The sequence below is a fragment of the Panthera leo genome, chromosome C1 (assembly GCF_018350215.1).
Source record: "Panthera leo isolate Ple1 chromosome C1, P.leo_Ple1_pat1.1, whole genome shotgun sequence".
NCBI lineage: Eukaryota > Metazoa > Chordata > Mammalia > Carnivora > Felidae > Panthera > Panthera leo.
In genome coordinates this window covers 20,223,319-20,237,052 of record NC_056686.1, presented here as the reverse complement: position 1 = coordinate 20,237,052, position 13,734 = coordinate 20,223,319, and the positions used below count along the sequence as shown (strand labels likewise).

The window sequence follows — 13,734 nt, the reverse complement described above, 5'->3', positions numbered from 1 at the left end:
GCCCCAGCCACCCCAGCCTTCAGCACCTACTAACATCAGTCAGCAGCCATTAACATCAAGGTCAGACCCTCTACCAGCAAAAAGATTATGACTTGCTGAAAACTCAGATGATGGTTAGCATTTTTTAGCTATAAAGTTTCCTTTTGTGGGTTTTCAAATACTCCTTTTTTAAAAAAAAAATTATTTAACTTACTTTTTATTTTTAAGTAATCTCTACACCCCACATGGGGCTCAAACTCATGACCCTGAGATCAAGAGTCATATTGTTCTACCGACTGAGCCAGCCACAAGTCCCAAATAATCCTTTATTGAAATATTTTCGCTCGTAGTTCTTAACGAGCTGGGCATTCCACTGCACCACCATTGACGTCATCAGAGTGGCAGCCATCAACATTGCAGCCCACAGATTGGGCAGTCCCAGGATCCCTTTAATGGTTCCAGAGAGTTCTCTGGCTAAAGATCTGTGCTGCATATGACGGCCAGTGTTGACAATCTCATCAAAAGTGATATTTCCACTGTGTTTAATGTTTTTCTGCTTCTTTCTGTCTCTTGGTGGTTCCCTGAGGGCTTTGATAATTAGGGCCGAGGCAGAAGGTAGCTCTTCAATCTGGGCCTCTCTGTTCTGAATGGTCAGTTTCACTGTAATCCTCACACCCTTCCGATCACTGGTTGCCTTGGCAATGTCATGACCAACCTTTTCTGGAGATAGACCTAGGGGGCCGACAGGTCCAGGGCAGACAACTTCCCCAATGGTGCACCTCAGGTAGATGACTTTGATCTTGTTGGGGTTGAACTGAGGTTGCATGGCGGAGGCACCTGGTGTCGGATTAATCCGGACTCGAGATGACCAAAAACAGTTGCACCTTCACCTCCTGCAAGGTGAAAGCCAAAAAAACCATAAAGTATTTTTTAATAAAGTTATGCACAGGGGGGCCTGGCTGGCTCAGTCAGTAGAACATGTGACTTTTGATGTCAGGTTGTGAGCTCAAGCCCCACATTAGGTGTAGAACTAACTTACTTAAAAAAAAGGTAGGCACAATGTTTTTTGTTTTTTGTTTTTTGTTTTTTTTTATTTTATTTTTGGGACAGAGAGAGACAGAGCATGAACTGGGGAGGGGCAGAGAGAGAGGGAGACACAGAATCGGAAACCATCAGCCCAGAGCCTGACGCGGGGCTCGAACTCACGGACCGCGAGATCGTGACCTGGCTGAAGTCGGACGCTTAACCGACTGCACCACCCAGGCGCCCTTTTTTTTTTTTTTTTTTTAGATATAATGCTATTGCACACTTACTAGACTGCACTATACTATAAATATAACTTTGGTATGTACTGGGAAACAAAAAAATCTATCTGACTTGCTTTACTGTAATATTCACTTTATTGCAGTGGTCTAGAAATGAATTTGCAACATCTCTGAGGCATGTCTGTATTATGGTTGTACCCACCTCTTTTTTTTGAGAGAGAGAGAGAGAGAGCATGTGCATAGAGGAAGGGCAGAGGGAGAGGGAGCGAGAGAATCTTAATTGCTCTATGCCCAGCTCAGAGCCTGATGAGGGGCTCAATCTCACAACTGTGAGATTATGACCTGAGCCAAAACCATGAGTCAGATGCTTAACTTATAGAGCCATCCAGGCACCCCCCCCACCACTTTTTAAAAATGTGAACTCTACGTCCAATGTGGGGCTTGAACTCATGACCCTGAGATCTAGAGTCACATGTTCTACTGAATGAGCCAGCCAGGGTGCCCCCTCACCCCACCCACCTCATACACATGAATAAACTGAGTGACAGAAACAAAATGTGACCTGGTCATGATGTACAACTATTAAGTGACCCAGCATATTCTTTCCTAATACCACACATTATTTGCCACATATCTGTTGATGTCATAGCTACAGCAATTCTGTAAAATTCCCATCACTTTTAGTGAAAAGATTCAATGAGGGGACAGAGGAGTAGACATGGCCTAGGCAGGGGGAGATGCCACCCAGGGTCCAAGCATCCTGAGACTGCCCTAGATCTGCAGGGGGAAGGTCTGCCCAAACGTGACTCTCTGAGTCAAGAGAAGTATGGGCCTTGAATGGTTAAAAACCGAGGACTTGCCAAAACAGGGTTATGAATATTACAGTATATTTAATACTTAGCTCTAATAAGATCATGCTTTTAACATGCATAATACACAGTGATATGATTTATCTGAAAGTCTTAAATTCATAGCACAGTATATAGGTGGGGTGGTCTCATGATGGAACCAATTTCGCAGATGTGAAGGCCTTCCTTCTAGACTACCAATGATTCTTTGTGACTGAATGTGTAACTTCATGTAGTCTTAACACCAAAACTCTACATCTGAGGCCCTCAGGACACACAAAGAAAGATAATGATAAATATATGTGGTGTTGCTAGGTGCTGCTCTAAGCTTTCCAACGATTCCTGTGTACAACCATGACCTCTTGAATCTTACCAGTTCCAATGGACGCCATACATTCAAATCTCAGTTCCACTACTGCTGTGGGTTGAATTGTACCCTCATAAAAGATGTTGAAATTCTAACCCTCAGTACCTGTGAATGTATTTGGAAATAGGATTATTGAAGATGATCAAGTTAAGATGAAGTCATTAAGGTGGGCTCCCATCCATCTGACTGGTGGGCCTTGTAAAAAGGGGAAATTTGGGGGCTGATTCCCCTTAGGTGGCTCAGTCTGTTGAGCAGCTGACTCTTGATTTCTGCTCAGGTCATGATCTCGTGGTTCGTGGATTCAAGCCCCGCATCAGGCTCTACACTGACAGAGCAGAGCCTGCTTGGGATTTTGTTTCCCTCTCTCTCTGCCTTTCTCTCAAAATAAATAAAAAAATAAAAAAGGAAATTTAGACCCAAAGACAGAGACCCAAGGAGATCACCATGTGAAGACTGGATTTATGGTGCCACAATCAATGAACACCAAAGACTGTCAACAAACAAGCTAGGAAAGGGGCAGGGAACTGATTCTTCCTCACAGCCCCAGAGAAAAACAACTCAGCTGACACCTTGATTTTAGACCTCTAGTCTCCAGAGTATGAGACAAATTTCTGTTCTTTCTTTATTTTTTTTAAACAATGTTATTTATTCTTGAAAGAGAGAGAGAGCTGGGGAAGAGCAGAGAGAGAGGGGGACAGAGAATCCCAAATGGGCTCTGTGCTGACAGCAGAGAGCCCAAAGTGGGGCTCGAACCCATGAACCAGGAGATCATGACCTGAGCCGAAGTAAGGATGCTTAACTGACTGATTCACGCAGGCGTCCCTCTTTATTTTTAAAGAATGTTTTATTTATTTTATTTTGAGGGGGTGGGGAGCAGAGAGAAAAATCCCAAGTAGGCTCCACACTCAGCTCAGAGCCCAATTTGGGGCTCAATCTCACAAACTATGAGATCATGACCTAAGCCAAAATCAAGAGTCAGACCCTTAACCGTCTGAGCCAAATTTTTTTTTTTAACGTTTATTTATTTTTGAGACAGAGAGAGACAAAGCATGAACGGGGGAGGGTCAGAGAGAGGGAGACACAGAATCTGAAACAGGCTCCAGGCTCTGAGCTGTCAGCACAGAGCCCGACGCGGGGCTCGAACTCACGGACTGCGAGATCATGACCTGGGCCGAAGTCGGCCGCTTAACCGACTGAGCCACCCAGGAGCCCCCCGACTGAGCCATTCAGACACCCCAAATTTCTGTTCTTTAAGCCACACAGTTTGTGGTACTTTGTTACAGCAGCCCTACCCAATGAATGTAACTATATACTAAGTTTTCTGATCTGCAAAGCTGGAATCATAATAATGGTTCTATATGCTGTGCTGTATTCTAAATACTTCATGTAGATTATCTCATTTAGTCATCATGGCATCCCTCCAAAATAGGTACTGCTACTATTTCCACTTTACAGATGAGAAAGCTAGGGAACTGAGAAGTTAAGTAACTTGCTCAAGGTTATATAATAACTAAATACATAAGGTAATAATATATCCTTCACAAGACTGTTAGGAACTCTTCATGAGACTGCAGATGTCATGTGAAAGCATTTTGCAAATGGTAAAGCATTTCACCCCTGTTAGTTAGACTTTCTCTTCAGTCCCTTTTTTTGCCATTTCTGACTCTTCCTCTTCTTACGCGTACTTCCTTCCCTTGGCGACAGGGGTCGCTGCGACGAGAGGGCGCTGACAGGTCTCTCTAGCCTGCTGCGCTGGCTGCTCGCTGGTGCCTATAAATTGCAGCCCCGGGCTTAGCGAGGCATCAGTGCACCGCCGCCGGGGCTGGGGCCGGGGCTGGAGCTGTCATTGGAACTGGACGCGGCGGACCTGAAGCTGGGCCGGGGCGGAGCGCCGCGCTGCGCCGGGGCCGCAAGGAGGGGTGTGTTGCTGCCGGCCCACCGCGAGCCGCCCCCAGCCCGCGCCGAGGTGCCCTCCTGCCAGGCCGCCTGCCTCCGCCTTCCGCCTCCCTCCATTTCCCCGGAATTTCAGCCCGGCGCGCCTGCACCCCGGCCCTTCTCTGGGTGGGGAAGCTCCGGGCCGCTTTCCGGCTTCACTCCTTCCTCGCAGGCTGGGCTCCCAGCCCCCTCTCTTCTTTTCCTGGATTGGCTCCCACCCCTTTCGTTCCCCTTCCTTTAGCTCGGGCTCCCTGCCCCTTCCCTTAGCTGAGTCCCAGCTCCTCAGTCACTTTCCTCAGCCAAGGGTCCCAGCCTTCCCTCCTCCTTTTCCTTGCCTGGGGTCCAGCCTATCCTGTCCCTTCCTCTGTCTCTAGGGTGCAGTCTCTTCCCCCACCCCTTTTTCCAGGCCTGGAGTTCCAGACCTTTTAGTCTCTTCCTGTGGTCCTTTCTGGGTCCTTGTCCCCTTTCCCCAGTTTGGAGTTCTCCATTGCAAACCCAGCCTCCCTCCATTCCCAGAGATCTGCTTCCACACAATTACCTCTCTAAAACATGAACTTTTCCTAGGAACTGCCCCAGACTGTCTCCTACCTGCTGACCCCTTGCTACCTATGTCCCAGGTCTTACTCTCACTTTGCTGACGGTCAAGGCCTGCTGAGCCAAGGGATCAGCATGATGCCTCTGTGGTCGGGCATCTGTGGCCGCTCTCCCCCACGAATCTTCCCTTCATTGCTCATGGTGGTAGCCTTGGTGGGGTTGCTTCCGGTTCTCAGGAGCCATGGCCTCCAGCCCAGTCCTACTGCCAGCACCATCCGAGGCTCAGAGCCACCACGGGAACGCTCTATTGGGGATGTCACCACCGCCCCACCGGAGATTCCCCCCGAGAGCCGGCCTGTTAATCATTCCGTCACTGAACACAGCATGAAGACTCGAAAGGCCTTTCCAGTCCTGGGCATCGACTACACACATGTGCGCACACCCTTTGAGATCTCGCTCTGGATCCTGCTGGCCTGCCTCATGAAGATAGGTAAGTCCAGTTTGCTCCGACACTTCTGGTAACACCAAATTGGTGAGCCTCTTGTCCCATCCTTACCCCTTGAGGCTGCCCGGGAATAAGGGTCTGGACCACTCCAACCTCCATCCAGCCATCTTTGTTCTTCTCAAACTTGAACTCTGTGGTCTGAGCCTTCCCGAGATCGGAGCCAGCTTTGTGCGTGGGAGAAAGCAGGATTAGAGCCTGGGATGCTTCTGGTACTGGGTACTTTGAGCAAGGGCTCCAGGCCTGCAGGTCTCCTCTGGCTGGGCCAGACCCCGAGGGGAGCCAGGCACCTAGCTGTGTGTGAGCCAGAGGAGTGTCTTCCAGCAAGTGGCACAGCCTGCTCTGTCAACAACAACCAGTGCAATTACATGCTTCATGGGAGGGTGTTCCAGGATGGAGTGTATATCTACTTGGCCTGTCTGAGGAGTTTAAGTATAGCAGGGGACCCGTGTGCTGGAGACCTAGAAGTGTGGCGGAACATGAGGGATCCCCATAGTATCACCTTCCCTTTTTCCCAGAATGTTATCTGTCAGCTCTGCCTGCCCAGGCTGGCTGGGAGCCCCTGAGTCAGTTTCCGGCCCAGGAATGCCATCCCTTATACAGTTTATGGGACTGGGGCCCTGGAAATTTCTGAAGTCTGTTTTGGAGGTGGAAGGGGAGTGGAGGAGGTTGAAGCCTGGTCTGGCCCCTGCTCACCTCCAGGTTGGCACCCGGCTGTGTCTCAAGGTGCCGTATGGGCTGGCCAGTCATGCTGGCCACCCACTCAACCAAGTGGGAGAGGGACAAGTGGATTGGCTTGGGATGCTCCGGTCTGAAGAGACTTTGAAATGTTCTTTTTGGGAGAAGGAACTAGAAAAGTTGTTCCCTCCCCTCCCTGGGCTCCCTCCCTCCTAGGCCTGAACACTCTGTTCTGCTGGGTGATTGATGGAATTCACCGGAGCCTGAATAGCCCAGAAGTCCCTGGAAGTGTGTGTCCGGGGGGCTTTGGAAGCTGCCTTTGAGTTTTTAGTCTCAGCTAGCTGTAGAAGGCATGAGGATCGGGGATGCTGCAGATTTGGGTTTGGGGAGTTGGTGACTCTTGGTAGGAAGCCTTGCAGCTTTTCCAAGGGCGTGTAGGAGCTGAGTGGTGATGCCAGGCTTGTGTGAGGCAGGCTCTGGGACATGCTGCAGGAGGACACTCTGTTTTGACAGATCCGGTGGCTGGCGTGTAGCTTTGGTGCTGTGACGGTAGCAGGGCCTGTATATGGAGCTGGGCCACCAGCACCTATGCCCTGATGGCAGCCAGCTTCCTGGTAAAAGTCAAGGACTGGGCAAGAGGAGCTATGTGTACTGATTCTGACAACAACATGACCTTGAACAAGCTGGGGCCTTTTTCTGCAGGTCTTGTCCAGCCGTGAAACTGGCAAGAATCTCTAAATGTGACCATATCAATTGAGTCATGAAACCAGTGTCTGAATTTTTTGTAAGAAACCGGTGACCATGATGTGTCATTTGTCTGTGTAAGATCAGGAGGAGACCTGATCACAATCACTGTTCATAAATTGCCCTTCTCTCTCCATCTCCCTCACCTCCCAACGACATCTGGCATTGTGTTAGGGCACCGGGAGCTGGTACACACACTGCCAGTCTCAGTGCCTTCTATTGGGACGACAGTATGACCACAGAGATCCTACTCAGGGCAGTAAGGAGTTTGTCCCTGCAGGCCTGATATCTGTTTTTAATGGGGTCAGGCTTGGCCTGCTTTGTCTCCACCGGAACCTGTGCCAGGGACCCTGAGCAGGTGGAGAACAGAGATGATGCCATGGCAAGGGCATCAGTCTAGAAAGTTAGGACTTGGCTTCTCATCCCACCTCCCTCTGTGACCTTGGGCCAGTCATGCCTCCCCATCTGTCAGCTGATCTTTGGCCCCTTCCAGGACCGACATTTCTGCCATTCCACTGACTCGGGTAACCCTGGCACGTCATTCCGCCTTGGGCCTCAGTTTTCCCATTGTAAAACGAGGAGGCTGGATATGATCTCCGAGGGCGTTTGCAGTTCCAAAAGTCTGTGTCTCTGGCTTGGAAGGGCGTTCTGAAAACAGAGGGGCCCTAGCACCTGGCCATTCTGGGGAAGAGAGTCAAGAGAATTAACGACCAAAGGATCTCAAGGGTCCCTGTTCAGGTGGCAAAAGTGAGCGCCCATTTTTTCCCTTTCCCTTTGCAGGGTAGAGTTCCGGTTAGATAAAGTCTCCACCACTCTGCCACTTAGCCTGTCTGAGCTTCAGTTTCCTCATATATAAAAATGGGGGAAGTAATAGTACCTAGTTATAGTGCTGCTGATGTGACAGTGACATAAATTCACGCATGTACAGTCAACTGGGTACCTACAGGAAGCACTCAGTGAGTGGCAGCTGCCCCTGTTGGTATTTTAACCACCGAAGGCAAGTGCATCCCTACCTCAGCCACCCATGTGCCCTGCCGTCTTCCTGTGAAGTTGGAGGATTACAAATCTCTCAACCCTAGGCTGCCACTGGGTGTCCTTCCTTAAGGTTTCAGGGTTTTGGGTGTGTCCTACCCACTGTTCTTCTTTTCACTTCAGCTGCCTCCCGGGCTGGTCCTGGGGGGAAGGGAGATAGCACCTACTGACTTAGGGGACGGGGGTGGGGGCTGAGGCCACACTCCCTCTGCACGCCCAGATCCCCAAGCACCTAGGAGTTCATTCTGGGGTCTTGCCTGTTCTCCCAGCACCGCAGTGTGGGTAGGAGCTGTGTTGGAGCCCTCATTCTGTCATCTCTGGCAGCTGCTTCCCTTGCAAGGTACCCCTCCTTTAAGATTAGAAAGTGCCGTGTGCAGTTCTCCTTCCTGCCCTGATCATTGAGCAGAGCCTCAAGTAGACCCCGTTGGAGATGGTTGTGGGAGGGTGGGATTGGCCAGCGCTGAAGTTCTAGAGCAATGCCTCTGGGTTCTTTTCTAACTGGCTCAGGGGGTGACATCTGGCCCGTCTCTGGGCCTCTTTGCTCCTTCCAACAGTCAGGGATTCTTGACTTTTCCTTGGTAGGGAGGGGCTGGTGGTGTGGCAGGGGGGAGTTTAGACAATTGGGAGTCTTGTGAGAATGACCCCCAAGAAGCCTTAGGCTGTGTCTGCCGCTGGCCCCCTCCCCACCTTGTGATCTGGACCCTGTGTGAATTCCACTTTGTCCCCGGTTCACCGGACTCCCGGTCTAGCCTTTTTCCAAGGGAAAGCCTCACGGTAACACAACTCACCACTGGCACCCCCTGCGTTTGTTTGCCCATATCCCTGACCTGGAACTCCTGGCAGAGGCCCGAGAGCCCATAAGGCAGGTATTCATCTTGTCTCTGGACCAGAGACAAAAAAAAAAAAAAAAAAGCCTTCCTTTGTCTCTTCACATGTTATAACAATTTTTTTGGTTTTGGTCTTTGCAAGGTGTATCCTGCCATTTCCTCCTTAAACAAGTTGTGCATAGAGGAGGTAGGGGTCACTACTGCCCACTTCACACACCTGGATATCAGCCCCAACAACCGGTCTCCTGTAAAAATAAGACCAGAACTCCCCTCTCCCACTTCTCAGGAGAGAGATACAACTTTAAAGGTCACCTTGAAACTGTCTCAAGAAGCCCAGATGGCACTCTCTAAAAAGAAAGGGGTGATCTTTTTCTCTTTGGGAAAACAGCTGCCTGACGGCAGGGCAGTGGGAGGGGAGGGCCAGCTGGGGGCTGGGAGGAAGCCTTCAGGTATTGAATATGTGTCTCCAGAAGCGTCAGGACACTTGGAGGGCCTCGACTGGTCATGCTGCTGGACTTCGTTCAGCTGAGCTCCCACCCCTGCTCCTGCAGCTCTGGGAAAGCAAAGACAGGGTCAGAAATCCTGGGCCCTGTCCCTGCCCCTTGGTACCAGTGACCTTGGCCAGGTGCCTCATTTCTCTGTACCTGACTTGCCTCACTTGTAAGGCGAAGATACTGTATCTGCCTTCTAAGACGGGTATAGAGGACAAACGTGGGAATGCCCAGCCCAGTGCCCTGCTGATGAGGCAGCTTCTAGGGCCTGTTCAGACTCCACCCCTATGGGCGGTGTTCCCAGCCCACTCCAGTCCACGGCAGCAGTTCTGACTTCTCCCCTGAACCCGTTTCCCTTATTGTTTATCCACAACTTTGGCATGAGGCCTAGCCTGCCCTGTGACATCTCTTCTGTTGGGTGTGTTTGTATTTTAATCAGAATTACCATTTATTGAGTATCTACAGAGTAGTGTTAGGCACTTTATAAAAGTGGTCTCATTTAATTCCTACTAAAATCATATGAAATAAAGGCTATCTGTTTTACAGATGAGGAAACAGCTCATAGAGGTTATCTTCTGTGATGTTGAATTGCTATTTATTTTCTGTTTGAGACTTGGCATAGCCTCTTAGAGGGGTGCTGTGAAGTTGGAGGATTACAGCAACTCTGTCTCCTGTCCCTCACAGTCACATCCACAGGGGCACACAGCCTTCCACTGACTAGGGGCCCAGCTTGCTGCGCGGGCACTCAGGAATTTTAGGACTCCCTCTAGGGTTGGGGCAGGCGTCGGTGGTGGGAGCCCTCTCTGCTGTTGGGGTTCTGTGCCTGGCATCGGGCCTATCCCCTGTCCCTCTGAGTTGCACAGATACAACTGAATCCTGCAGTGAGGCTGGGCCTTTCCCTGGTCCTTTGGTAGTGGCCCCACCTGCCATCTCTTTGGCGTTGCCCTCTCCGTGGTCTGACCAGAGCTTACTTCTTCCCTGCTTGGGGAGGGGAGTGCCAGTGGAAGGGGGGTTAGCCAGCAGGGGGAGGCTAACCTTGTGATTGTGATCTTCTGCCTCTGGGCTGCTTTCAGTTACCCTCAGGGCCTGGCAGGATCCCCTGAGAGGCATCCTCTGTATTGGGAGCAGGTGGCACACATTTTTTTAGCCCTGTAAGGCAGGCAGTATTTGGTAGTAATTATCATCACTACTGTAACTTGTTTCCAAAGCACTGCATATATAGTATTTAATTCTGATCGTCTCAGTGGGTTAGCAGGTGGTATTGATGTTGCCCATTGAACATCTAAGGACCCTGAGGTCACTTAGCAAGTAAGTGGCAAAGAACACAGTCCCTGGACTTCTAACCCAAGGCCCATCCTCTTTTCTGCCTGGCCAACACACTGGGTCATTATAAAGATCAAGGGAGACCAGAGATCCAAAGGGGTTTCGTAGGCATATCCATATTGGTAATCTGAATGGTTGCCAGGAGAGACACCAGTTCCCTCAGTAGGAGGGAAGAGCTGAAGGAGCAGGGAAGTCTGGGGTAGTCTGGAGCTCAGGCCAGATCATCTCCAAGTTCTTATGGAGAGTGTAAGAGCTGAACTCAGCCTTGGGACCTGTCATTCTCAGAGCCCTGGTCAGTGGAACAGCAAACCTTTGAAATGGAGGGCTTTTCCTTTTCCTTGAAGTGTTGTAGGCCCTCCTGGAGGAGAAAGGAGAGGCAGGGAAGTGAATTACAACCGAAAACATGCTGAATAAATAGGCAGGAATGAGGCAGTTAAGAAACCTGCGATCTGGTCTTAGCTCTTTGCTGAGCTGTGTGACCTTAGGCAAGACACATCCTCTCTGAGCTCCTGTTAGGAAATACACGTAACAGTTTTGTCAAGTATTTGTTAATTACGTTAGCTGCCACTTATTAAGCTCCTGTTTCAGAAGCTGTGTCAGGTACTTGCACAGCTAGAAAATATTGGGGTTTAAGCCCAGATCTTTCTGACTCTAGAACCCGTGTTCTTCATTATGCCCCGACTCCCTTTCAACTCCGAAGTTTTATTTTTCTCATAATCATTTTGAACAAGGAAGAGTTTGAGTCTTGGCTGCAATCTGTGGATCATTTCTTGGGTTTAGGGAAAGACTGTGACACTCCTCTCCCCCAAGCCCCACCATGAATTAAATAGCCCTTCTCTGGGGTGTTGGCATTCAGAAACACAGGAGAGGCAGGGAACTGGAGTGGAGAGGCCTCAGGCTCCCTTGGGAATGCCAGCCTGTACTGAGCTGGCTGGCCTGCCTCCTTCCATCATCCCCTCACCTGCCCCCTTTCCTTCTGTGGTGGGGAGAGAAGGCTCACTCAGCAAACCCAGGACCTGGGTTATTCCTGAGTCATCCGTCACCTGTGTGGGCCTCATTTTGCAGAACTCACACCCCCTGCAAACGTCTGAGTCAGACATGTCTCCCCAAGGTTGTCTGCACACACCGCCCTGGGCCAAACCATCTCTTTAGATGCCGATAAACATCAACTGATACTTTTAGACAGCCCGTGATTATATGTGGGTATTTTTAATCTTATGGGCTAATCTAATTTTAACTGAACTAAGTTTTGGGTTGGGCCTGGATCAGTGGGCTCTCCCCCCTTCCATGCTGACTTCATTTTCTTCCCCCCTAAAGCTCATCTAACAGGCAGGGCCAGTTTGGGGGTCTATTAGGCCAGACCTGACCCCTGAGTTTTGATACTGACTTGCTGAGAATTTGGAGTTCCCCAAATTACCCCCAGCGAGTTCTTTTCTGAAAAGATATGTCCTTAAGCAGCTTGGAGTGAGGTCCAGGATAAGCGGTTCTGTTCCTTCCCAGGCCCCCTTCTCAGTCCCTTGGGGGGGACACTTGCCCCTAAGCCCAGTCTGGCACTTCCAGAGAACTCAGCCTATTTGAGACCAGGCCACTGAAAGCAGAGCGGTGACCTCACAGCTGTGTGTCAGGCAGAGCCCACGAGCTCACCAAAATAATAAATAGCTAACACTTACATAGCACTTGCCGTATGCCAAGCAAAGCTCACAAAGGCTGTGTCTTTGTACTGGTCAGCCAGGACTGAGAGCAGCTAATTAATTTGTCTCTTCAAGCCGGGATGGAAGAAGCAGGTCGGCCAAAATCAGCCACCAGGCGTTTAGCTTGTGGCCCATCAGGGAACCAAGAAGAGTGAAACCCCGGGCCCTGCTCATTAGGGCTTCCAGTGTGCTCAGGAGAGAATGGCCAGTCCATGCCGAGGGATGGGCAGACTCTGGGCAGGCAGAGTTCAGGGAACAACCAGTCTCTGGGGGCAGGAGTGAGTAGGGGAGGCTTCTCAGGGAAAGTGGAACTTGAGCCAGTCTTGAAGGATGGAGAGGAACGAGATAAAGATGTGGGACCAAGAGAGTTATTCTTAGCAGGATCCCCATAAGAATGTAAGCCCCTTGAGGACAGGGCCTTTGTTTGCTTTCTCATCTGTACCTGGCACAGACTAAGGGCTCCTGAATATCTGGAGAACGGAGGAGTGCATGATTGACTTCCATGTAGAGATGGGGTCCATGTGACTGAAGCATGGGACAGACAGGAAACCAGTTTGCTCAGAGGGGAAGGAGAGCAAGGGTTGGAGAGGCTAGTTATCAGACCAAATGCCAGGCCAGGAGTTTAACTGAGCTCCGAAAGTGACACTCAGAGCGCTTTTAGGCATCAGCCTGTGTGTGAGTGGTGCTTTCAAGGCCACCTCCCTCCCTCCCTTGTCACCTCCATGGGCTTGGCTCTAATGCAGGGTCTTGCAAGGGCAACCTCTGTGGGCTGGGTGGGGTCTCTCCAGGAGAGTGTGGGTCTGTTCATCTGCCCTTGATTTGTGTAAGTAAAAGCAAGATACCAGAGCTTCCTCAGGGAGTTGTCAAGAGCCCTAATTGAATTAAGCTTTTCCTGGGAAGATTCTTCAAGCCATCAACTGCTCTGTGACTGTGAATGGATGAGACCAGTGGCCATAAACCATGCAAGAAGGCAATCTCATTAATTTATGGTTATGCCTAGACAGGTTGACTTATGGCTTCTCTTTGTTTTATGTGTGTTGGGAGTGGGCTGGGGCCAGAATCTCCTTTCTGTGGCAGATTTATTTTTAAAATATGAATAAATAAAACATGTTTGTGGTCAAAACAAAACAAACAAAAATAAAACAGTACAGAAGGGTACTAAGGTAAAAAGTAAAATTTTCCCTCCTCACTTCTCTGATTACTGGACTGTCATGCTCTCTAGAGTTAACTTTCTTGTGTATCTTTTCATAAATTCTCTATACACATATGAGTGTGGGAGTGTGAGGGCAGATTTAGTTTTCATAAAGCCACGTGTGTAAAAGAAAAGAGTTCTAGGCTGGGACCTGGGTCCTAGATCTAGCTCTGCCTCTTTCATGCATGTTGACCTATGGTAAGTCATTTTGCCTTCCTGGGCCTTAGTTTTCCTGTCCGTCGATTTCAGTTGTTAAGAGGCTCTTCAGGACTTTTCAGCAGGAAAGGCAGTCATCCCAGGGGTGTCCCTGGTGTGGTGAGCCCTGG

General features: G+C 49.9%; 1 protein-coding gene and 1 pseudogene across 1 annotated transcript in view; one reads left to right on the top strand and one right to left on the bottom strand.

Annotated features, from left to right (window-relative positions):
- Nucleotides 1-332: 332 nt before the first annotated feature.
- Nucleotides 333-841, bottom strand: LOC122228604 (annotated as a pseudogene).
- Nucleotides 842-4,275: 3,434 nt separating this feature from the next.
- The window catches only part of SLC9A1 (solute carrier family 9 member A1), a 48,471-nt gene continuing 39,012 nt past the window's right edge, over nucleotides 4,276-13,734 (top strand). Inside the window, exon 1 of the mRNA XM_042948501.1 lies at nucleotides 4,276-5,418. Within this exon, the coding sequence (XP_042804435.1) occupies nucleotides 5,064-5,418 (355 nt within the window). The 5' untranslated portion in view covers nucleotides 4,276-5,063. The remainder of the gene's footprint in view (nucleotides 5,419-13,734) is intronic.